The sequence below is a fragment of the Macaca fascicularis genome, chromosome 5, assembly GCF_037993035.2.
Source record: "Macaca fascicularis isolate 582-1 chromosome 5, T2T-MFA8v1.1".
Taxonomy (NCBI): domain Eukaryota; kingdom Metazoa; phylum Chordata; class Mammalia; order Primates; family Cercopithecidae; genus Macaca; species Macaca fascicularis.
In genome coordinates this window covers 1936290-1958448 of record NC_088379.1, presented here as the reverse complement: position 1 = coordinate 1958448, position 22159 = coordinate 1936290, and the positions used below count along the sequence as shown (strand labels likewise).

Genomic DNA, 22159 nt, shown 5'->3' with positions numbered 1-22159 from the left:
GCCCTGAGAAGCCATGGCCCAGGTTCCCGACCAGAGCAGGAACTGAACCCTGGCAGCCCCATTGTGCTGTCTGCCACCTGCCAAGGCAGCCCCCTGGCTCCTTTGTCCTCCCACTCTCTGAGCCCCTTCCCCAGGGCCTGTGGCCCCCCTTGGGGGAACTGGTGCTCTGAGGACCCAGGGGCCCACAGGCAGCGGTTGCATGCATGCTGCTGCCACCCGCCCCGCCTCACTGTGCTGCAGGGTGCAGCCACTTGAGCCTCTCCCTTTCCCATGTGTGTAGGTGATTGAGCTGGTGGACAAAGAAGATGTTCACATCTCCACCAGCCAGGTGGCCGAGATTGTAGCAACACTGGAAAAAGAGGAGAAGGTGGAGGAGAAGGAGAAGGCCAAAGAGAAGGCAGAGAAGGAGGTCGCAGAGGTGAAGAGCTAGAGCCACCGGCCTGGGCACCTGTCCTTCTGCTGTGCCGCCACCCTGGCGATTGCTTTGTGGTGATTCTTAGTGGCTCATTTAATATTTTGGCTGGAATAAATCAGAGACTTCCATAATCAAGTAAATTTTAATTTTCATCATTCCACGGAGATTTAATCTGTCTGGAATCCTGGAATCCGTCCACAGAATCGTGTCTGGAGCCACACTGTGGTGTGGCTGCCACGGCCTCCTGACTCCAGAGGCGGTCGGGCTAGGCCAAGGCAGGAAGGTGCCCCCCTGCGTGTGGCCTCATGTCTCAGCGTCTGACTGTGCTGCCCTGTCCCCAGGGAGGGGAATAAGGACCACGTGGACTCTGCCCACAGGGAGCTGCCTGCTGTGCCCACCCTCAGAGGCATCAGGAGACACAGCCTGGCCTCAGGGCTGAAGATGCCTCCATTCACCTGTGGACCTTGGTTTCTGGATTTCAGCGTCGATAGAGCTGGCTTCCTGCACACTTTCAGTTGGATCTGGGTCACTGTGGAGACAGAGGTGTCTGCCATCTCCATGGCCTCTGGAGAGTGACATCTCCCTGCTGGGAGTGCCGGTTCTCATATGCGGTTTCCCTTGTGTATCGGAGCCCTTTCTTGACTTTCTATTTTCCCCAATTCTTTAAGCAGTTGATTGGCGTAGAATTTTCCCACACCGGTCTGCCTGCCCCAAGAGCCGTCTCTGCCCCAAGCGGCGCGACTGACACAGCCCTGGCCATGGGGCTCCCTTGGGTGGTGCTTGGGGTGTGCGCCACGGGGGCTGCAGTGGGTTCGCTGTGTCAGGGATGAGCCTGGCTCAGGGGTTGGCGGAACTCTGAAGCGCATTTGGGGTTCTTTGTAACTTCTGATGGGAGGTTTGAGTCCGGTGCACCCACAGCAGCATGCTCTTCTCACCCCTCACGGTGTTGCAGGCTCAGGTCCCTGGGCTCCTTTAGCAAGCAGGCTGGTCAACGAGGCACAAGGATGCGGCACAGGGCATCCCCTGAGGCTTCACGGGCAAAACTCTCAGTGCTTAGGGTTTGCCCTGTGCCCTCTGGGTGGGGCGGCCTCTCAGCACTCGGCAACATGGTCGGGCTGGCCAGGGCATGGGCAGACTCCTGTGGCCACCTCCACCCTCCTGCCCAGCCAGCTGTGTCACACTCATCTTTTTAACGTCAGGTTGGTTCCTGGCAAAAATGTCCCTCCGGGGGCCTCCAAGCATAGGATTTGGAAGACAGGAACGGCACAGGCAGCCAGGAAAGCAGCTGCACTCAGATGATGCCTTCTCCATTACTTGAAGCTGCTTTTTGTTCGGCCATCAAAGAAACTTGACAAAATAGGAACAGGAGATACTTCTCGATTGTAAAACTTTGTTCAGGGACAGTTGGCTTCCAAAAGCTTTCAGATTTCAATTATTTGAGAAAGAAGTTTGTTTTAGATCCTTAATTAATATTTATGAACTCTCTCACCCTGTGTCAGTAGCCTCATGTTGGTTTGTCCAAGTGTACTTGCCTTTGAGAAGAAGCCTTGCAGTTGCAAGGTGTGTGCAGACGCCCCTCCTGTGAGCTGTATCCTGGGCCCAGTCAGCTGCCCCGGCTCTCGTCCTCATCCTCACTGCCTCGGCTGAGTGCTGTTGATGTGAACAGCCACTGCCACAGGCAGCCCCTCCCACTGTCCCCTCTGCCCTGGACTCCGCATGGCCTCAGGAAGCCGGCTTGCCCTCCGGGTGCTGCAGGGGCTTGGCAGGTGGGGAAGGCTCTGGTGGGTGCCTTTGGTGGCTTCCGAGACATCAGCCGTGCTCTGATGCAGGCTTGCTCCCTCCTCATCCTCTCTCATCGTTCTGTGTGCATTTTTCTCTATGTCCTGACCTTTCTTCTTGCACCTCAAAGTGGTGTCCGGGTGCAAATGTAAGCAGTGGTGGATCCAGAAATAAGAGCTTTGTGTAATAAGGTTCTTAAAACAGTCCTTTCTTACACCTGCCCAGTGCCAGACCGTCAGTCTTGACCTTTTTCAGGAGCTGGGATATCTGTGCCTGGTGAAAATGGAACTGGAATTCCTGACCTGGGAATTCAGTATTTCCTCCTCACTCCAGCTAAACACTCACTTCTTTTTTTTTTTTTTTTTTTTTTTTGAGACGTAGTCTTGCTCTGTCACCCAGGCTGGAGTGCAGTGGTGCGATCTTGGCTCACTGCAACCTCCACCTCCTGGGTTCAAGCAATTCTCCTGCCTCAGCCTCCTGAGTAGCTGGGATTACAGGTACCCGCCACCATGCCTGGCTTTTTTTTTTTTTTTTTTTGAGACAGGGTCTCACTCTATCTCCCAGACTTGAGTGCAGTGGCAGGATCTCAGCTCACTGCAAGCTCCGCCTCCCGGGTTCACGCCATTCTCCTGCCTCAGCCTCCCGAGTAGCTGGGGCTACAGGCGCCCACCAGCACACCCGGCTAATATTTTTTTGTATTTTTAGTAGAGACGGGGTTTCACCATGTTAGCCAGGATGGTCTCCATCTCCTGACCTCGTGATCCGCTCACCTTTGGCCTCCAAAGTACTGGGATTACGGGCGTGTTTTTGTTAAGAGACGGAGTTTCATCATGTTGGTCAGGCTGGTCTCGAACTCCTGACCTCAGGTGAGCCACCCGTCTCAGCCTCCCAAAGTGCTGGGATTACAGGCGTGAGCTACTGCGCCCAGCCTAAACTCAGTTCTAGCGTAGGGATTCAGGAATTGGGCATACAGCTTCTAGACTCCTTTTGGAATGTCACAATCCAGACTTTTTTTTTTTAATGAAGGACAACCTGCAGTGGCTCCCAGTGGGTCCCGGTGCTGGCAGGAGCGTGCTGGTGAGCCGGCTTTGTCTTTGTGTGTCCTTCAGGGGTCCTAGGGCTGACCACCGGAGAGCCCGTCCTGGGCCGTGTTAAGCACCTTTTGTAGAACTCGTATTTTTATTAAAACATCAAATCTGTTCCTGTAACAGTGCAGAGTAATAATATTTCTGAACCGTTGGGCACACAGGAGCTAGTGGAAGCCGGCAGTGCTGTCCACGTGGCTGCAGGGGCTGGGCCTTGGGGTGCGCGTGGCTGCGAGGCCAGTTCCGGAAGGAGCCTCACCATCCCTGGGGTTTTGAGTGCTGGGCCGCCCTCCATGGGTTTAGCCTTTGGCTTCACGCTTCCTGCTCTGCAGGATGGTCTGCAGGGTCAGGAGGCCCATGTTCCCAGGTCCTGTGACAGTGTGAGCTGCTCATGGAACAGTGTGGGACGTTCTCCAGGCCAGTGGCCCTGTCACCTGGTCATGCTCTCCCTGCTCTGGGGACCTCAGTGTCTTCTTGGGAGTATTGGGGTTAGCGGCTGGGACCCTGGCCGAGGTGTCACCCAGGAGGGCCAGCTCTTCCGAAAGACTCTTCAGGCAGCTGAGGGGAAAGGGCGCCAAGTACTGCCCTAAGGAGTCCTGGACGAGGCAGGGCCTTCAGCCTGCAGTCTAGCCCACAGGCAGGGCCCAGACACCCTGAGGGACGTGTGATGGCCTGGGGGCATGGAGGGCAGCCCCCGTCCGGACCTCTGGATGCCTACCTGCCTCAGCGTGGCCCGGCTGCAGGAGTGCGTGGATGGTTCCAGTGCCAGGGTAGCAGCGCGGCGTCTTGGCTTCCAACCCTTCTCGGTAGACAGAAGCCATCCTTTAGGTGGCTCTGCCCACACTGGGACCAGGCCCTGTGGGTGCCTCACGGGCTTCTCTGTGGCCCTGGCTGCTGGTTTGTTCACACTGAGGGTCCTCCCTCAGGGCCTCCCTTGACCCTTAGGCCCTTATTGATCAGAGGAAATGATGGACCCACAGCTGGGGTGGGAGGTGCTCATTCATGGGGACAGCAACCCCAAGAGCTATGAACAAACCCGGTGCCCTTGGTGACCCCAGGAGCCACGAGTTGTGTCCTGGAAGCCGGGCCTCCCATGAGACACGTCCCCCTCAGAAAGCCATCAGCAGACAGCAAGGGCGGGGACCCTGCCAGCCTAGAGCATGCCCAGCCACTAGAGGGTACCCTGATGGTGGAGGTTCAGCTGTGCTGACAGCTGGGGTCTCTCATGGGCTCACCTTCTTATGGGACAGGGGGAGGCAGCTGGGGAGCCCCTGGTGGGGCAGCTTCGAGGACTATGCCCTGCCATCTGGGTTCTCTAAGGAAGCGCTGTGAGGAGGAGGAGACTGGCCCACCAGCACCTTCATGGGCCACTGTTCTCCCGGTGGCCCAGCCCTTTGGTCCCCAGCACCCATTCAGGGTCCCACTGTGCCCACCAGAGGTCCACCAGGGCCCTGACTGGAGAAGTGCCTCAAGTTGTAGCAGGGACACTGCCAGCCAGCGCTAGGTGGCGCCCCCAGCCTGCGCTCCGAGCCCCATGCTCTGCCGGCCTGGTGTGACTGCTGTCACTGCCTGCCTGTTGGCCTGGTCGCCCCACTACCCTGCAGGCCTCAGCCTGTGACCTTCAGGCCCATGTAGGCCTCCCCATCCTGCCACTGTCATCTGGCGTCCCATCATCAGGCCTGCCTCCGGGCCCAGCATGGGGTTTCTGGGCAGGTGTGGGCATTAGGGAAAGCCCCTTGTGAGGTCACTGTGCTGCTTCCACCAGGCCTGCGCCCACATGTGCTTCCCTGAATGGGGTTGAGTTAAACCCTTGCCTGCCCAGGAAACGGGGGCCAGGAACACCCCCTGACCTGAAAGGTGAGTTTGGAGCCAGAGTATAGAGTGAAAGTTCATGCAGCCCATGGTTGGGAAACCCTGCTCTCAAGCCAGCAGAGGGGAGGAGAGACAAGGAGGATGGCAGAAGGGACAAGAGCAGCGGGGAGGACAGCAGAGAAGAGGGAGGATGGCAGAGAGGACAGAGGGAGGTGGGGAGGACAGAGGGGATGGGGGAGGAGAGCAGAGGGAGAGCGGCAGAGGTGGGGACAGCACAGATGGGGAGAGCGGAGGGGAGGACAAGAGGGAGGAGAGCAGAGGGGAGGACAACACAGAGGGTGGTGGGGAGTCAGGAGATGGCACTCCTCCAGGAAGCCTTCCCAGACTTGCTCTCACCAGGCTGTCCTCCCACCCTGCTAGGGCTATGAACTTGGGCAAGGGCCCGGTTCCATCTCTGGGTTCTCAGCACCCCCATCAGCACCTCATCTGCCCAAAGGTGCTGTGTCACTGTGGGAGACCCTGATGGAGCCCAAGGCAGTGGGGGCACTAGTTGCCCAGCCTGGGAGGGCAGAGGCTGACCCAGAGAGTGGCCACCTGTGTAGCCCCCGAGGGCCCCAAGAGGGTTTTGCTTACTTTTGGCTCCATGGGGGGGACGCCCAGAAAGCTCCCCAGTTGACTGGGAAGGCGGATGCCAGGGGTGGGGTGATGAGGGAAGGCCTGCCTCGCAGGTAGTGGGACAGGACCCTCCCCACCACCACCACCTCAGGAACCCACGAGCTGGGAGCAGCCAGGGCAGTGCACCCCCAGGCACCCTGCTCCCTCCCACCAGGGCCCTCCCGTAGTCTCCTCGCCCTTGGGGCTCCCAGACCACCAGGGACCTTCGGTGCTGCTGCCAGCATCCACCTGGGACCACCCAGCGGCCAGTGACCCCTCCCTCCCCTATCCCAGAAGAACGGGAGGCAGAAACCTCAGAGCCAGGTTAGGAACCGGGTGTCTTTATTTTTTGCAAAGTTCGTCGCTGGGTTAACAAAATCGCACCTGCAGGTTTGGGTGACACCTCTGGCCACCATGCACTGGGTCTCAAGAAGAGACCACCCTGAGCCATGCCCTGCAGGCAAGCAAGGGACAGCTGCCCAGACTCAGTGCCCAGTAACAGTACAGAACCAACCAACTGAATTCACAGCTTCCCTCCAAGCTTTGAAAGGTAGCAGTCCAGGCTATAAAACTCTAGAAGCATTGCGTAAGAAGTGTTAAGTCTACAGCAAATACATCTTGTAAAAACTCAATAAATTATATATATAGATATATATAAACTTGTAACATCTAGTAACATCTGAACCTGCACGCAGGGCCGGCCCCTCCCTGGAAACCATCTCCCCGCCTGGGACACACAGCAATTAGAAGAATTTGTATGAAAATACCAGCTTGCTTTGAAGTCCAAAATATAAATCTCCTAAAGAAAAGTCCTATAGAAATCTAATTCTCCTGAAAAAGAAGGACAAAGGAAATAAAATATCCTTACTCATTGGAATCACCTCCAACTATTAACGACCTTTTAGGCTTGGAGGGAATCCTCCAGCTCCGGGGCAGGCTGGATGTACATTCTTGGCTGTCCCTCTACAGGCAGGATAAACCTTCTCGGCTGTTAATAAGTTAAAAATTAAAACTCTCCGCCATGTGGCTGGCTAAATGCTAGAAGTGTTGGGCTGTGGGAACGAGGGTGCCGGGGGCCCATAAATAGCTTTACAAATATACAGGTCCAGTTTTAAAACAAAACTGCAGTGCCAGAAAAGGCCCTGCTCCTCTGCTTGCATGGGTGAGACCCCTGGGGCCTGCCTCCTGTGCCCCCAGGGTCGCAGGCCTCCGTTGTACCAGTCTTTTCCTCTTCCATATATTTTATATATATGTATATATACCATATACACAGCATCTATTTATAGAAATGTACACTAGTTTCTGGAATAAACCTTTTGGATAAAAGGTAGAGGCTCCCATCTTCAGGTACCCGTAATTTCAGTCTCTGAGGGGCAGGGTGGGAACTGGGAAAGCCTGGAGGTCGGGGGGCAGTGCCACTAACACCCCCAGGAACAAGGTGCTCGACACGTGGGGCTTCCCTGCAGGCTCAGCTTTGGGTGTGGGAGGGGTTGAGGCCCACCCTGTGATGTCCCGTGGTGCAAAGGCAGAGGCTGGGGCCATGTTGGGCCCAGCTCCCTGCCCCACGGGAGTCCCACCGGGTGGGCCCACTTACATTCTGCACTGGGTCCCCCCAGAACAAAGGCCCCTTGGTGCTGCAGCACGTCAGGAGGCCGTTGCACAGCAGCAGGGACACCCAGGGTGTACCTCTGCACCTGGAGGCCACGAGATGCACACGCACGCAGACACACACACGGATGTGCGTGCGCACACACACACACGGATGCACACAGACTGAAGCTTTGTGTAGCTGTCTCTCCATCTGCACTGAGTCTCATGCCGGGGAGTGGCTGTGCACCAGCAGCAGGGTAGGCTGCTAGGGACCCCCTCACATTGTTGGGGACCAGTGGCCCTTCACGTCCGCGAGCCCCCACTGCTGGGTGGGGCCGGGGGCAGCAGGTCGTGGGCAAACACGGAGTCATCCCCTGAGGAGCTGGAGCTCGGGGTGTCCTGGCCGCCGGGGGAGTACTGCTCGAAGGGCGCTGACAGGTCCAGGTACTCCTGCTGGTGGGAGGCGGGGTGAGCGCTGTCCCACAAAGCCCCTCTTCGCACAGCCACCGCTGTGCCCAGGCTGTGCCCCAGAGGGCCTGCCCCACACCTCAGCACTCTGGGAGGCAGGATGGCCGGGGGCAGGGGGGGATGGGGGTGGCACTAGGCCAGAGCCAGCACTCACGTCGGTGGACGTCACAGTGAGGACACGGTCCAGGTCCTCCACCAGCTGCTTGAAGGTGGGCCTCTGGGAGGGCGCAGCATGCCAGCACTCCCGCATGATCATGTACCTGCGGGCAGGGTGCTCAGGTGTGAGCCCCGCCGCCTCCCATCTTATTCGGGAACAGCCTGAAGGGCTGCCAGTCCCTACCCCGCCCAGCCCTGGAGGGCCTCCCACCCGAGGAGCCAGTGGAGGGCCAGGGATGGCGCTCACAGGTCGTGTGTGCAGTTGGCCGGCTTGTCCATCCGGTGACCCTCCTTCAGCAGCTTGAAGAGCTCCTCCACAGGGATGCCGGGGTACGGAGAGCCCCCCAGCGTGAAGATCTCCCAGAGCAGGACCCCAAAGGACCAGCTGCAGGGGGAGGCGAGGTCAGGCTGTCCTGAGACTCCCAGGACAGACACCTGGGCGGGCACCAGGGGAACAGGCCAGGGCTGCGCTGCTGCCCCAGGGAGGGGTAGAGACCACGCCCAAGAGCCCCAGGGCACAGGCGTGGGGGCTGCAGCTGGGGTCCTGGCTCTGCCCAGTTCCCGCCTCCACCCCTGAAGCCAGGGGTCTGGAGGACACATACACGTCACTCTGGTGGGTGTAGACTCGGTCAAACAGGGCCTCAGGCGCCATCCACTTCACGGGCAGCCGGCCCTGGGAGGGGGTGGGAAGGCAGTGTTGGCACCAGGTGTCCTCCTGGCATGGCCCCCACCCCCCACCCCAGGGCCGGGCTCACGTTGGTTGTCTTCTTGTAGTAGTCAAGGTTGTGCACGTCGCGGGCCAGCCCGAAGTCTGCGATCTTCATCACGTTGTCCTCGGTCACCAGCACATTTCGAGCAGCCAGGTCCCTGTGGATGCACTGGGGAAGGGATGGGAGGCAGGGCTGAAGCCTCTCCACCTCTCCCTGCTGCTCCCAGCATCTAAGGGCAGTGCCCAGCCTGCTCCACCCACACCTGCCACCCTGCTCACCTTCTGGGAGGCGAGGTACTCCATGCCTCGGGCCACCTGGTAGGCACAGGACACCAGGTCCTTGAAGGTGAGCTGCTCCTCAGGCGGCTTGCAGGTGTCGAAGGAGTAGTCCAGGCCCGGGGGCCGCCGCGCCCGCAGAAACTCCCTCAGGTTGCCCTTGGCCGCGTACTCCACCAGCACGTACAGGGGCCCTGGGGGCACGGGCTCCTCAGAGGGGCTGCCAGACCCAGGAGGGCTGCCCACCTGGCACCACCGCCGCTACCACCACACCTACCGCCCTGCGTGCAGGCGCCCAGCAGGTTGATAATGTTCTTGTGTTTCCCAATCATCTTCATCATCTCCATCTCAGACACCAGGTCTGACAGGTCCTTGTCAGTGGCATCATCTGTGCAAGGAAGGAGGGCCTGTGTCAGGCGGCGGCACCCCCAGCCCGGCCCTGCACCCCTGGTCGCCCCCTCCTCACCTTTCAGCATCTTCACGGCTACGGTGACAGGCTTGGCGGCCCGGTCCTTGTCAATGCCGATAGCCTCCGCCATGACCACCTGGCCGAAGCAGCCCTCCCCAAGGGGCTTGCCCAGGGTCAGCCTGGCAGTGGAGGCAGAGGGGCCATGAGCGTGCAAGCTCATCCACTCTCAGCCCACCACGGTCCCCACCCCCGCCTGGCCCAGCCCTTGAGGCCCAGAGCCACCACCTCCAGGAAGCCCTCCATGCTCCCCCTACAGCCTGCTCGTAAGGATGAAGAGTGTCACCTACGGCCTCCCGCCCTTGCTGCCCCTCCAAATACGGCACCTTGAAACACTGCCATGCACCCCTCCCAGGAGCATCTCCACAGAGCCCCAGCCACACCCAACATCCACCACATCCCTGATGGCCCCTAAACGCAGCCAGGCCTCTGCCTGGCAGCTGTGTCACCCCCACCACCGAGCCCCCTACAGCCCACGCCAGCCCTCAGCACCACTGACCGGGCCCGAGACAGCTCCCATTTGGGGTCAGCAGGCAGCTCAAGCTCGGAGACATTGGCCAGCGTGGGACCCTCCCCTGAGGACAGCCTTGCGATGCGCACCAGCGGTGTGTTGGAGCTCATGGACGCGTTGGACTCCAGGGACACCTGCTTGGGTCAGCAGGGGCAGGTTGGCGCCGTGTGGGCGATGGGGCGTGGAGGTACAGCTGGGGGTCAGTGCTGGGCCGGAAGCGGGGGCATTCTGACTTCCACCAGCATTGAATGAAGATTTTTAGAATGTTTTGTGTCCCAAAGTACCCTGGGCTCTACATGGTGACCAAAGACAAGGAGAGGTGAGCCCGCCTGGCTGCAGAGAGGGCTCGCACAGCCAAGGACCAGCGTGGGCCGAGGGGGACTCCGGGAGGCCCGGCGGGCAGGCAGCTCGGAACCTGGTATCTACTTTCTGTTACCTGTCGCTTGAGTGGGAAGCGGGAGATCTTGTGCACGGTGGGGGAGCCCAGGCCTTTCTTGGGGGTGCTGCGCAGGCGGCAGAGCGTCACAGCCGCCACCACCAGGATGAACAGGAAGAAGCCCACCCCGTAGCTGAGGATGCCTGCGTACACACTGCCCGCCTCGTCAGCCTCCACCAGCTCCTCCTCAGCTGCAAAGACACGGGCATTGAGGCCTGGCCTGGCCCCCACCCCGGGCCCCCATGGATGCCCCTGGCTCAGAGCTGCAGGCACCACTGGGAGCGGGAGGGGGCTCAGAACCTCAGCACCCGCCTTGTCTGGAAGGTCTTGCGGTCAGTAACTCGGGTGAGTCTGGAGGGCCAGACCCTGGAGAGGAGGAGCCCAGCAGAGCCAGCCAGTCCCACACCGCCACCAGGCGCCCAGGAGACACCAGAGCCGCAGGAGGGGCCTTTGGGGACCCAGACGGGAAGGGGGCTCGAGGGGGCTGATGGGGCCCCTCTGGGACCAGGACCGGGCCAGGCCAACGTTGTCCCCACATCGGGCACAGGGCCAGTGTGAGGGCTCAAAGAGCAGGGCGGCCATAAGCTACAGGATTCCCGTCCGTCCTGGCGGCTGTGGCATGTCCCGAGCCAGCGTCCCCGAGACAGTGCGGAGCAGCAGCAGCAGAAGCCGGTACCTGGCAGCACCACGAGCCACGCAGAGTGATGGGAAAACCCAATAGAATTGCCCGCCAGGCAGGTGTACTCCCCGGCGTCCTCAAAGGTGACGTTGTGCAAGGACAGAACCTCTAGCTCCTTGTCGGTGGTATTAGCGCCCGCCGTCTACAAAGAGAGAGCAGAGCGATAGGCGAGCGCCAGCACCGCCCTGCGGGCACCGCACAGAGTCCACACGGCAGGATCCAGCCGCTGCAAGGAAAACGCCGCCACCACCAACTCCTCAGCCACCGCCAACTTGGTCACCGCCACGCGGCCGAGGGCCCTCCGCCTGGTGCACCGGTACCGAGCCCGAAGCCAGGCCCCTCCACCGGCGAGTCCTCTGTCCCAGGTGAGCGGCAGGCCGGCAGGCAGCATGCGGGTTAGCGCAGAGCCGGGCGGGTGCAGGTGGAGGATGGACACACGGACACACAGGCTGCGGAAGCGAGCAGGCAGCGGGCGGGGGCGGAGAGGCGGAAGGGGGCGCTCACAGACTGCAAGGAGCCGGCCCGGTGGGCACCGGGCACCTCCTGTGCGGGGCGCAGGCGTGCGGGAAGGGTCGGCGCAGACCACAGGGCTCGAAGCGGACGGTCACCGTGGAGGCTGGAGCTGCCAGCCTTGCCCAGGCGGCCACGAGCGGAGCGCGAGCCGGGGGCGGGAGCGAGCAGGGCTGGGCGTGCGGGGCGTGCAGGGCGCGCGGCCAGGGCCTTGGAGCTGGAGCTCTTGTGCCGGCCGGCATGGGACAGAGTCGTTACCTGCTCGGGGCCCGTGAACGCTCAGCCAAAAGGCCTTCTCGGCCACGCCTATGAAATTGGTGGCTCGACAGAGGTACTCGCCCCCGTCCCGCTCCGACACATTGGCCAGGCGGAGGCGCACGTCGGCCTCCACACTCTCACTGATCCAGGACTGCGGGGACAAGAGACCCGGCTCAGGCACGCCCCTGAGGCAGCCCCGCCGGGCACGAGGCAGGATATGGGAGACCCCCAAGGTACAGACGGAGGCTGGGCTGCGTCAGCCCCGAAGGCTGCCTGGAGGAGGCGTGGAGGCACTTCACGGTGGCTGTGGTTCCACAGGATGCACGTCTCTGCCTCCACCCCAACAACCCAGCCCAGACCCTCAGACAGCCCCTGGTCGCTGGCCTGGCCTGCCCTCCCCGGGGCTCTTGCAGAACCTGGGCCCTGGACAGGGCCAGAGGTGGCCTCTCTCTGGGCAGAGTCTGGACTCCACCCTCGCCCTGGGCCTGCTCCCCGCCCCCATCAGACCGTCTTCTCTCTGAACAGATGTTTCTCTTTGGGCTTTGAGTGTCGCAACTGTCCCAATTCAGTGGCCCCCACCCGGCAGCCGTGGGAACAGAGCTAAGGGCTCCGGGAGGCGGGCAGACAGTAAGCTCGGGCCCCAATGCACACAGCTGACGACTGCCAATTGGCCAAGTCGGGGCTCGGCCACTGCCTCTGAGGTCCAGAGGGGGCCTGGCGGGCTTGGCCACTGCCCTCCTGTCCTGGGGCACCACTGCTGCCCGAGTCACACCCACCCCCGAGAGGCCCCTGTGGGCAGCTCCATGTCAGGGATTCAGTGGCCGAGGCTGGCCCTCTGCAGACACAGAAACAGCTCCCACCGCAGCTGCCTGTGGCTCGAGGTGTGGGGTGGCTGAGACTTGGCCCCACGAGCACCCCCACAGCTTCTTCCCCCGAAGCTCCAACCCCTAGTCCCCAATCCTCACGCAACCCCCAGCCATGGGGCACCCTTGGGGCCAGCCCAGGAGCCCGAGCCGCAGCACCCATGAGCACACAGTGGCCCACCTTGAGCACGGTGACGTAGGGTGTGCCGTCGGGGCCCACCTTGCTGCCATTCACCTCCACGTGCTTGAGCCACTGGATGTGGGGCTGCGCATCACTGTACACCTTGCAGTGAAACTCCACATCGCTGCCCAGCACCGCCGTCTGGTTGGCCGGCAGCCCCGCCTGCAGGATGGGCCGGTGCGGGGAGCGCTCTGTGGGGGCAGATGATGCTCAGGGGCCACCCCTCCCTCACCGCTGCCACCACTGCGGCCCCAGACGCATGCCAGCCCAAGGCCCTCACCCAGCACGTCCAGCGTGTATGTCTGCCGGATGCTGCCGAACTTGTTCTCCACCACGCAGGTGTAGTTGCCGCGGTCCGAGGGCACCACACTTTCCATGACCAGGCTCCACTGCTGGTGCCGAAGCTGCAGGGGGCACAAGTGAGTGGAGGCAGCAACCACCGCGCCTGCCAGGCCCAGAGCCACCCTGCCGCGCCCACCTTGATGCCTCCAATGCGGTGCTCGCCGCGGAACTCCTTGCCATTCTTCAGCCAGGAGATGGAGGGAGTGGGGTTGCCGGCAGCCGGGCAGCGGAAGCGGACGGTGTTGGCGGCCGGCACAGCCAGCAGCTTCTTGTCCATCCGCTCGGGCCGAGTCCAGTAAGGGGCCCCTGCTGGCCAAGGTGCACGTGAAGGCCATGACCCAAGTGGGAGCAGAGGCCCCTCTGAACAACCTCCTTCCCAAAGCTGCCCCTGCCCACCCCCAGTCTCAGTTTCCCCTCCTGTGTAGGAAGAGGGTGGGATGAGGCTCCCAGGAGCCTCCACACCACGTTCCCATCCCAGGGCTTTCTCAGAGCTGGGCCATGTTTCCCCTTCCCTTCCCTCCAGGATGCTCTGCCTGGACCTGTGAAGTTGCGGGGCACAGGGCGTTGTCCAGGGGAGCCCACCCGCCCAGAGAGGTTTGCCAGGGGCCAGGCCCACCAACGGGGAGACTGAGGACCAAGGGGGCAGCCTGATGTAGTGGACAAGCCAGGACCTGGGAGCAGTTTATCGGGAGAGGAGCCCAGTCACCTGCAGAGCCAGGAGCCTTGGAGGCAGCTGTGCAGCATGGGCCCACAGGAATCAGAGACCCTACACCACCCTCTGCAGAGCTCCGAGTCTGACGGGCACCCAGGCCCTGCCTCCTCCCACCTCGATGTCCAGGGCTCCCACCACCCCTCCCTCACAGCCCAACTGGTTTTTCTCCTTCCTCAGGGCTGGGACTGCCTTCCTGCCAGGACTCCGGGCAAGGCTGAGCTGGCATCCCCCAGGAGGGGAGCAGTCCTCCCCTCAGTGACCTCACGGCCAGCCCCCTCCAGGGACACACCCATCAGGGGCACTGAGGCCCAGCAAGAAGCAGTGTGGACACAGGCTGGAAAGAGGCACCCCAGGGTGCTGAGCTCCCTCCCAGGCCTCCTGGAAACCCCCAGGGTGAGTTCCCCCAGCTCAGTTTATCTCATGGACTCAGCCTCCCCTCCTCACCTGCTCACGCCACTGGCCCAGGGACGCGGCCCACACACCATCAGCCTGCAAGTCGTGACTGCCCCCCACGTCTGTGCCATGGTGACCCTCCCTGCACGCACTCACCTCAGAGTCCCTCCAAAACCAGAAGTCCCACCTCCCCGCTCTACAACTTGGCAAAGTCCACCTGCCAGTGTTCCAGGCCGGGACACCAGGCATCGTCCCCGACAGCTCTCCCACAGCTGCAGCCCACCCACCAGCCACCCTCCTGCCAGCCACCCTGCCCGCCACTGGTTGTGGTAGGTGCCTCCGGCTGGTGCCCTCACCCTGGGTCCATCCACCCGATGGCAGCCACCTGAGCGCCCTGCCGTGCTACGCTCATACCTACAGTGTCCACCTCGCCTATGGCCAACACCAGAGCTCCACAGGCCAGCCCTGGCCTCCTCCTGCTCCTAGAACCCCTAGGGCCCTGTGCCTCAGTCTCCCCATCAGCAACACGGGTGTCCCTGTGCACCACAACTCTGCCACCAGGGAGCCAGGGTCGGGCATCTAGAGCCATGTCAGTGGCTCAGCCCCTCCTGCATCCTGAGGGGACTGGACCTTTGGGGCAACCCCAGGGAGGCTGTCCCAGGGCCTTAGGCCCTTAGCTGCCTGTGGAGGGCAGGGCTTGGCAGTGGCAGCAGGCCCCACCGCGGCCGGCCTGATCCTGGACCCTGCTCCCACCTGTGTCCACACCTGTGTCCTCAGCCTCGTCCTCCCCGTCTTCGTCATCTCCCGAGGATGGAGCATCTGCAAGGCAGAGACGGCCATGTCCAATGCCCAACCTGCCCCAGGAGGCCCCCAGGTGCCCCTCCAGGTGAGGAAGAGTCCCCCATTTGGGCAACACTTCTTGGGGGTGCCCTCCTCTCCACCAATGACCAGAGAGACCCCCAGCCGCTCCTGACCCACACAGGGACTCAGGGAGCCCGGCACTTGGTTCATTTCTGTAGCTGGCGTGGCCCCAGAGCTCACCTGTCACCCGCACACTGAAGTGGCACAGTACGAGCTGTGTGAGCCGCTGCCGGCAGCTGTAGGCCCCAGAGTCCTCGTGGGAGGCATTCAGCACCTGCAGCCGCTGGGGCCCCACCAGGACACGCTCCGAGGGCACCAGCCCTGCGCCATCCTTGACCCAGACAGTGGGCCCCATGGGACCACCCCCGGGCGGGGGACAGCTCAGCTCCACAGCGTCCCCGCTGCCGAAGACCAACTGCTCCTGCTGGCTGGGCTCCGGGCCGGACACTTCTGCGGGCAAGATGGGCGACCATGAGGCAGGCACCCCCAAACCTGGCACCGTTTACAGACACAGCAGTGGAGGCCTCAGCCGCCCTGAGTGAGGAAGGCTCTGACCCAGATCCAGGGTCCCACCAGACCAGGCGCTGGAAACCGTGCCCCGAAAGGGCCAGAGGTCTCTATCTTCAGCTTTGCCAACCAGTCTCTGTCCCAAGGACTCCGGTCTGCCTTGGTGTGGCAGCCGCCTTCCCCACACAACCTGCAGCCAGCCCCACGGCGGTGCCCCCACAACGCTTCATTCATGGACACGGAGAATTCAAATCTCAAAGTGTCACAAAGTGAGACTCTTCGTTCTTTTGATTTGCTCAACTGCTTGAAAACATAAAATCCCTGCTTGTCTCACAAGCGGCACCACAATGGGCAGGTGCTGGGGGCAAAGGGGACAGGCTGCCCTTCGCTGGCCTTCGGCTGAAATGGAGCTCGGAGGATACTGAGCTCGACAGAGGTACTTGACAGAGGTACCACGACAGAGGTACCACGACAGAGGTACCACGACAGGGTTGGTCGGCCAGCCCCCTCGTGGTGCAGATTCACCCCAGGAGGGGCCCGTCCCTCTCAGCAGCCCCCACACCCCATATGGGCCTGAAGAGCAGTTCCGATGGACAGCCAGGGAACAGAACAGGCGAGGAGGAGGAGGTGCAGGGTCACGTGGCCATATGGACGGATCTGGGGGGCAATGCACAGGTTCACCGGGCAGAGCACAGGCCGGGGCAGCGCAAGGGGGCTGGGGCGGGGGGTGAGGGCTCTCTGTAGCCTGCAGTTCCTACGGAAGCTCCACACAGCAGTCATGACAGAAAACACACCGAGAAGAGCAAAGTACGAACACATCGCTGGGTCTGGCCAGAGGGGTCTCACAGGCCGGGGACTGGGGAGGCCCAGGTGGGCCCTCAAGGGGGCCTGGTGGTGGGGTCCTGCTGCCTGCAGGGGGACTGGGGCCCCCTCACAGATGAGGACCAGGCTGGGGGCAGGAAGCTGTGAGAGCCACAGAGCAGGTCAGCAGCCCCAATCCCTCCCTGGGAGCTGAGATGCTGGGTTTGGGGCTCACCCACAGGGGCAAACGTGCAGGCGGCCCCTGGGTCCCTCCCCAGCAGCTTCCCAGCTCCCCGGGGCCACCAAAGCCTGTGACCCAAGGACACACCACGGGCAGGGCTGGGGGGACCATCACCCCTAGGCTTCCCTGCCAGGGCCAGACAATGCGTGCAGGCGGGAGGCCTGGGCTTGGGGCCGGGACGGGGGTGGGTGGTCCCCCAGGCAGCCTCCTTCTTCAGACCCAGCTGGGCGGGTTGCGCCATCACTTGTCATTCTGCAGACGCGTGGCCTAGATTCGGGGACCCAGCTGCCCACTCTGGCCACACCAGTCCCTGACTGCCTGGCCAGGCCCTATTCTCCCCAACCCACCTAATCCAGCCACACACGCCCAGTGCCCAGCGTGACCCTGCCAGCCAGAAGGGCCCACACTCATCCCCTGAAGCATCACGGGAGCCCTCACCCCACAGGGACCCACAGCTCAAAGACTGCCCCTGCAGGGACCCTGCAGCCAGGGGGGCTCCCGGCCTGACCTCCAGCCCTCCAGTTCTGGCCAGTGTCTTGTGGGGACCACCCAGAGCTGGGAGCTGCTCGAGGCCCCCCAGAAGGCCGAGAACAGGCTGGTCATGGCAGCCTCAGCTGCAGGCCCTGGCCCAAGGGCAACAGCCGGTTGGTTCCGGTTTGGTCTGAGTGGAGACAACAGGTCAAGCCATCCACACAAGTATTCGCTTCAGCCTGGTCCAGCGCGGGGGAATGGGGGACAGAGCAGCCCCAGGCCAGCCACACCGGTGGCCATCTGCCCGTGTGTGGTGGGGAGGGTGGAGCCCTGACTGCTCCCCTGCTGCCTGCCTACTAGGTGCCAACAGAGGCCAGGGCACCCCAGCAGAGGCTGGGTGGGGAACACCAGGTGAAGGACGCTGTGACACAAGGCATGAGTGGCCACTGTGAGCTCAAGGTCTGACCCCCCTGGGGAGTCAGCAGTTGGGTGGAGCCCCCATACCCCACCCAGCTGCCAGGCATGGGAGAGCTTTAGCCTCCCAGCAGCCCCAGGAAAGGTTTTCTTTCTTGATCAACAAAAGGGAGGCCCCACTGACACCACACAGACACTGGTGCCCAAACACATCGCAGACAAAACTCCTGCTGTACCCAAGGCGGGGTAGCCCCCCCTTCTATGGATCCCACAACACGTGCTCCTGCAGGCGCCCCAACCCCACACAGTGCCAACCTCTACTTGGGCTCCACATGCCAACAACGGCCCTCTGCTGTGTGCCAGAGGGGCTGTGCTGGACCTGGGGGACGTCTCCTAGTCCCAGAGACTCTGCCACTCACTGGTCATGTACCTCAGTTTCCCCCATTGTGGCACAATGTGAAAATCCCACCCCACAGGCCCAGGAGCTCAGGGAAGGCACCACACCCTGTTGGGTGCCTGGAGAAGTGAGAGTGGGGCTGAGAGGCGCTCCCTGCCCTGGGTCTCTTGCCCCAGGACTGATGACCGTTAGGCCAGGGTGCTGGGGACGGCTAAACTCTGGCCTGGGGAACCTTCCTGCAGGTTCCAGGTCTCTGCAGTGGAGGCCCAGTGCATGTGAAGGAGCATGGGCGAGAGGGTGGGGGAGGCTTGCTCCATCATAAGCCCCTTGGTTGACCCCAGAGAACAAGGAGCAAATTCAGACTCACTTCCAGAGCTGGCTGCCCCAGGGGTTTATTTGGGTTTTGGGGTGAGATGAGGGCTTAGGGTCAGGGAACAACACGTTTTGGTTTTGGATGCACATGAAGTTCTCTGCAGCTCTCTGGGGGACAGGAGGTATTGCCAGGCAGGGGCCATAAAATAGCCTAAGAGGAGGAGGCCTCCAAAAGTCCAGCCTCCCTGTCTCCCCACCTGGAGACATTCCTCTTCAGAGTTTCACAATAAAGTCAGGAAAAAAGGGATCTGGGGGCTGGGCAGGCTAAAGAGGGCTTGCCAGGGTTATCCGGCCTAATCCTTCAAACAGCCTGCCATTATCGGTTCTCTTGGACAGGTGAGGAAACTGAGGTTCGAAGAGGGCACCTGAGCCTGGGCTGGCAGTCTGGAGGTCCAGGCCAACCCCTTACCCCACCAAAGGTGGCTCCACTCCCAGCTCATTCACTCCTCAGTCACTCAGGTGAGGGCTGCCTGCCTCCCTAGATGGGGTGACTTTGGACCCCCCTCCTCCAGGAGACCCCCAAGCCCCTGGACTCCCACCCAAGCTCAGCTGTAACAAGGGGTGCCCCATTCCCAGTTCCAGCTCCAAGTACCTGAGAGCTGGGGGGCTGGGGGGTGAGTAACGAGGGGTTCCTAGGCTTACACAAGGACCTGGAGGCCACGCTCAGCCCAGGTTAATGAACCACCCAGAGGCCCACGCGGCTCAAAGTCCAGCCCGGCAGAGGAGGGGTGGGGGAGGATTCAGTCAGCACCTTCAGGAAAGACCCTGCACCCCGAGACCCCTGCTGGGGGGTGTGGCGCTGTGGGAGAGCCGACCTTGTCTTCCTCTCTGCACCCTGGGGGGTCCCCCTAGGCTCCAACCAGGAACACAGCCCTCTGGGGAGATGGCGGCTGTCCTGGCAGGGCCTGGGGTGGCCAGGGCAGTCCAGGGGCCAAAACCTTCCCCACCGCCCTTGACCACTGCCAGCCAAGGCTCCATAATTTATGTTCCCAGGCAAGCGCCAGCCTAGACCTCAGTCCATTTCACGAGGTCTTTGTATTTTTACTGCCCGGCCCATCTTGTTAAGGAACCGGATTAAGTTTATTGACCGATCAACTCACTCACTACCTGTTTCACCAGCTCCAGTGCGGGCGGGGTCGCCGCCCCAAGGCGGGGGGCGGGGCGTTCCAGGGGCGAGTAGGGGAGGCCCCGCGCGCCCGCCGGGGATCCGGGAGAGGCTCTGTAGCCTGGCCGCCGCCCCTCCCCGGGGCTGGCTGACATTCCCGGGCCGTAGGGAGTAATATCTTTATCTGAATGAGAATACGAAAGCCAGGCTCCCCCCGCGGCCGCCCCTCCCGCACCCCTGGAAGCGGGGCCGCCCGAGCAGGCGCTAAAAGCGCGCGCTGACCTCCCGACGGCCCCTGTCACGCCGCTGAATGACACGCACATTCAAGCGCCGGGCCACTTTCATTCATAAAAAAAATGACATTGTTCCGGGAGGCTGCAGCCGCCGCCGGAGAAAGGGGCGCGGGGGCGCGGGCGGGGCGGCCGCCATCTGCCTCGGCCCTCCCGGCGCCCTCCCCGGCCTGCCGCGCCCGCAGCCGCTCACACCTCCCCGCGAGCCGCCGCGCCGCCATCAATGCGCGGTCTGTGGCCGCGCCGAGGTACAAAGGAGCGGCTGTTCGGGCCTGGGCCCGGGTGGGGCGCGAACTCACCGGGCCAGGGCCTCCCTCCGCGCGGCCGCCGGGCTGGGCTGTGCGCGCCCCCTTCGCCCGCCCGGAGCCGGCAGCGTGTACGGGGCGGCGGCACCGGAGCTCTCGGCCCGACCCGCGAGGAACCGCGGCGCGCGTGCAGGGCGGGCCGGGCGCCCCTTCCCCTCACCTCCCTTCAGACCCTTGACGTCCCGCAGGACCTGGACCGCCAGCCCGGTCTAGGGCCCGCGACGCTGGGACACGCGCTCCTCGCTCGCCTGGAGCTCGGCGCGCACCCACGGGGAAGCGCCCTCAGCCCCCAGGCACTGGCAGGGTCGGCAGCGGGGGCGCTGGAGGCTGCAGCCTCGTCCGGCGGGCAGGGGCCGGGCTTCGCTGACGCGCACACCCACCCTCAGAAGTCCGGCCTCTCCCCTTGGCCGAAGCTCGCCACAAACTGGGGCCCGGGGGAGGGGGACGCCAACAATGGGAACTTTCCGTCTGCGCAGAACCCGAAGAACAGCGGGAATCGTGGAAATGGGGAAACCCGCGCCCTCCCGACAGGCCAGGGCTGGGGAGCCGCAGGGGACCGGGCTGCGGACGCCAACCCCCGGCCTGGCTCCCCGTGGCGGCCTCGCATTTGGGGGGTACCTGCGGCTCCAGGCGCCCCACAAGTCGCCGCGCTACCGCTGGACGCGCTCTCCGGGAAGGAGGCAGCGGAATCCGGGCGCTGACCCCGGGGCGTCACTCACACCCGGAGTTCCCTCCGACCTGGGGCCGGTTCCCGTCCCCAACGCCTCTGCCCGCACGGGCCGGCCCCTCCCGTGCCCAGTGGGTCCCTTCTTACCTGCCACTCGCCCCACGACGCGCTGCTCCGTCCCCAAGGACTCCGAGGAGGCGCCGGCCACGATGGCCACTGCCACGCAGAGCGCGAGGGCGCAGGCAGGGGCGCCCATGGCGGGGGCGGGGGCCGCGGCGTCCTCAGGCGGCGCACGCGGGCATGCTGCCCCCCACGGCCCGGCGCGGGCACCGGCGGGAGGCGGGCGCCGCTTGGGAAACTGCGGGAGGAGGAGGGCAGCTCGTTAGCGGCGCGGGTAGGGACGAAAGCGGCGGTGGCCGGCTCCTGCGCCCCGACCCCTCCGACCCCCAGCCGCCCCGCCCGCCGCCGCCGCCGCCCAGAGCTCCCGGGCCGCCTGGCGCCGGCCGCCTCCTCCCCGCCGCGGTTCCTCCCTCCTCCCCCTTCCCTCCCTGGCTGCTGCAGAGCCCTCCCAGGGCGGCGGCGGCGGCGGCAAACTTTCCGGAGCGGGAAGCCCGCGCCCCGGCCCGGCCCGCCGCAGGGACTGCTGTGGTTCCGCGACTGCCGCGCCCCGGCCCCTCCGCGCGCACCGTTGGACCCCTCCGCGCGCCTGCCCGGACCCAAGCACCGACCTGGCGGGCGCCGGAGTCCGGCTCGCTAGGCGCGGCTCCCGCTCCGGCTCGCTGTACGCAGGCCCAGCTCCCGCCCCGTCCCTCCGGCCGGCGGCCCGCCGGTGCGTCCGTGCGACCGGCAGAGCAGGACCGCGCGGCGCCAGCTGCTCGCGACGCCGCCACCGCCGCCGCCGCCGCCACCGCGCACTGAGCCTGGGTTGCCCCGCGCGCCGCAGCCAGTGGGGGACGGTCCGCGCCCCGCCCCGGCCCCGCCCCGCTCCCGCCCGGCCCCCGCCCGACTCGCCGGGGCGCAAGGCACGCCCCCTCGGGGCGGAGCGGGGCATCCGAGGGGGCGTGGCCGGGCGGGGGCGCCCGGCGGTCTCGAGGGCGTGGGAGCCGGGGCAGGCGGGCGAGGCCCCCAATCGCACCGCGGGGCGGCCCGGTGGGCGGTGGGCACGGGGCGCACCGAGGGCGAGCGCAGGCCTCCGTTTGCACAGCGCGCAGCTCGGGTCCCCTGAGGCTGTGCTCAGGAGCTCAGAGGGGAGGTCTCGGCGGGGGTCGGGATGTCAGGAGGCGTCGCCAAGATGCCGCGGAGCTGAACCCTGTGGTGTGAGCGGGAATTCCTCAGGTGGAGGAGGGCAGGGCGGCATTCCAGGCCGAGCCTCCGGTGTGCGCCGCAGGCCTGGGGCAGCCCGGTGCGGCCTGCGTACCTGACTGGCGAGGAGC

At 63.7% G+C, this 22159-nt stretch overlaps 2 protein-coding genes across 19 annotated transcripts in view; one reads left to right on the top strand and one right to left on the bottom strand.

Annotated features, from left to right (window-relative positions):
* LETM1 (leucine zipper and EF-hand containing transmembrane protein 1) overlaps positions 1 to 3402 on the top strand; it is a 45694-nt gene extending 42292 nt beyond the window's left edge. For all 6 annotated transcript variants that reach the window (XM_074039230.1, XM_074039229.1, XM_065544675.2 and 3 more), the window contains one exon: positions 281 to 3402. In XM_074039230.1, coding sequence (XP_073895331.1) covers positions 281 to 430 — 150 coding nt within the window. In that variant the 3' untranslated portion in view covers positions 431 to 3402. The remainder of the gene's footprint in view (positions 1 to 280) is intronic.
* A 2664-nt stretch (positions 3403 to 6066) lies between these two features.
* Positions 6067 to 21642, bottom strand: FGFR3 (fibroblast growth factor receptor 3). 13 transcript variants are annotated; one of them, XM_045392022.3, is made up of 18 exons: positions 21455 to 21642; positions 20874 to 21084; positions 15337 to 15606; positions 15049 to 15114; positions 13327 to 13499; positions 13129 to 13252; positions 12849 to 13039; positions 11805 to 11955; positions 10358 to 10548; positions 9910 to 10058; positions 9411 to 9532; positions 9222 to 9332; positions 8948 to 9138; positions 8715 to 8837; positions 8562 to 8632; positions 8207 to 8344; positions 7958 to 8063; positions 6067 to 7785 (listed from the first exon to the last, which is right to left on the bottom strand). In XM_045392022.3, the coding sequence occupies exons 2-18, from the start codon at positions 20980 to 20982 to the stop codon at positions 7639 to 7641; spliced, it is 2433 nt and encodes an 810-aa protein (XP_045247957.2). In that variant the 5' UTR covers positions 20983 to 21084; positions 21455 to 21642; the 3' UTR covers positions 6067 to 7638. The 13 variants fall into 13 exon arrangements, with proteins under 13 accessions (XP_045247957.2, XP_045247959.2, XP_065400744.1 ...); XM_045392024.3 differs by having other exon boundaries at positions 9910 to 10055; XM_065544672.2 differs by lacking the exon at positions 11805 to 11955 and adding an exon at positions 11034 to 11178.
* Between the last annotated feature and the right edge of the window lie 517 nt (positions 21643 to 22159).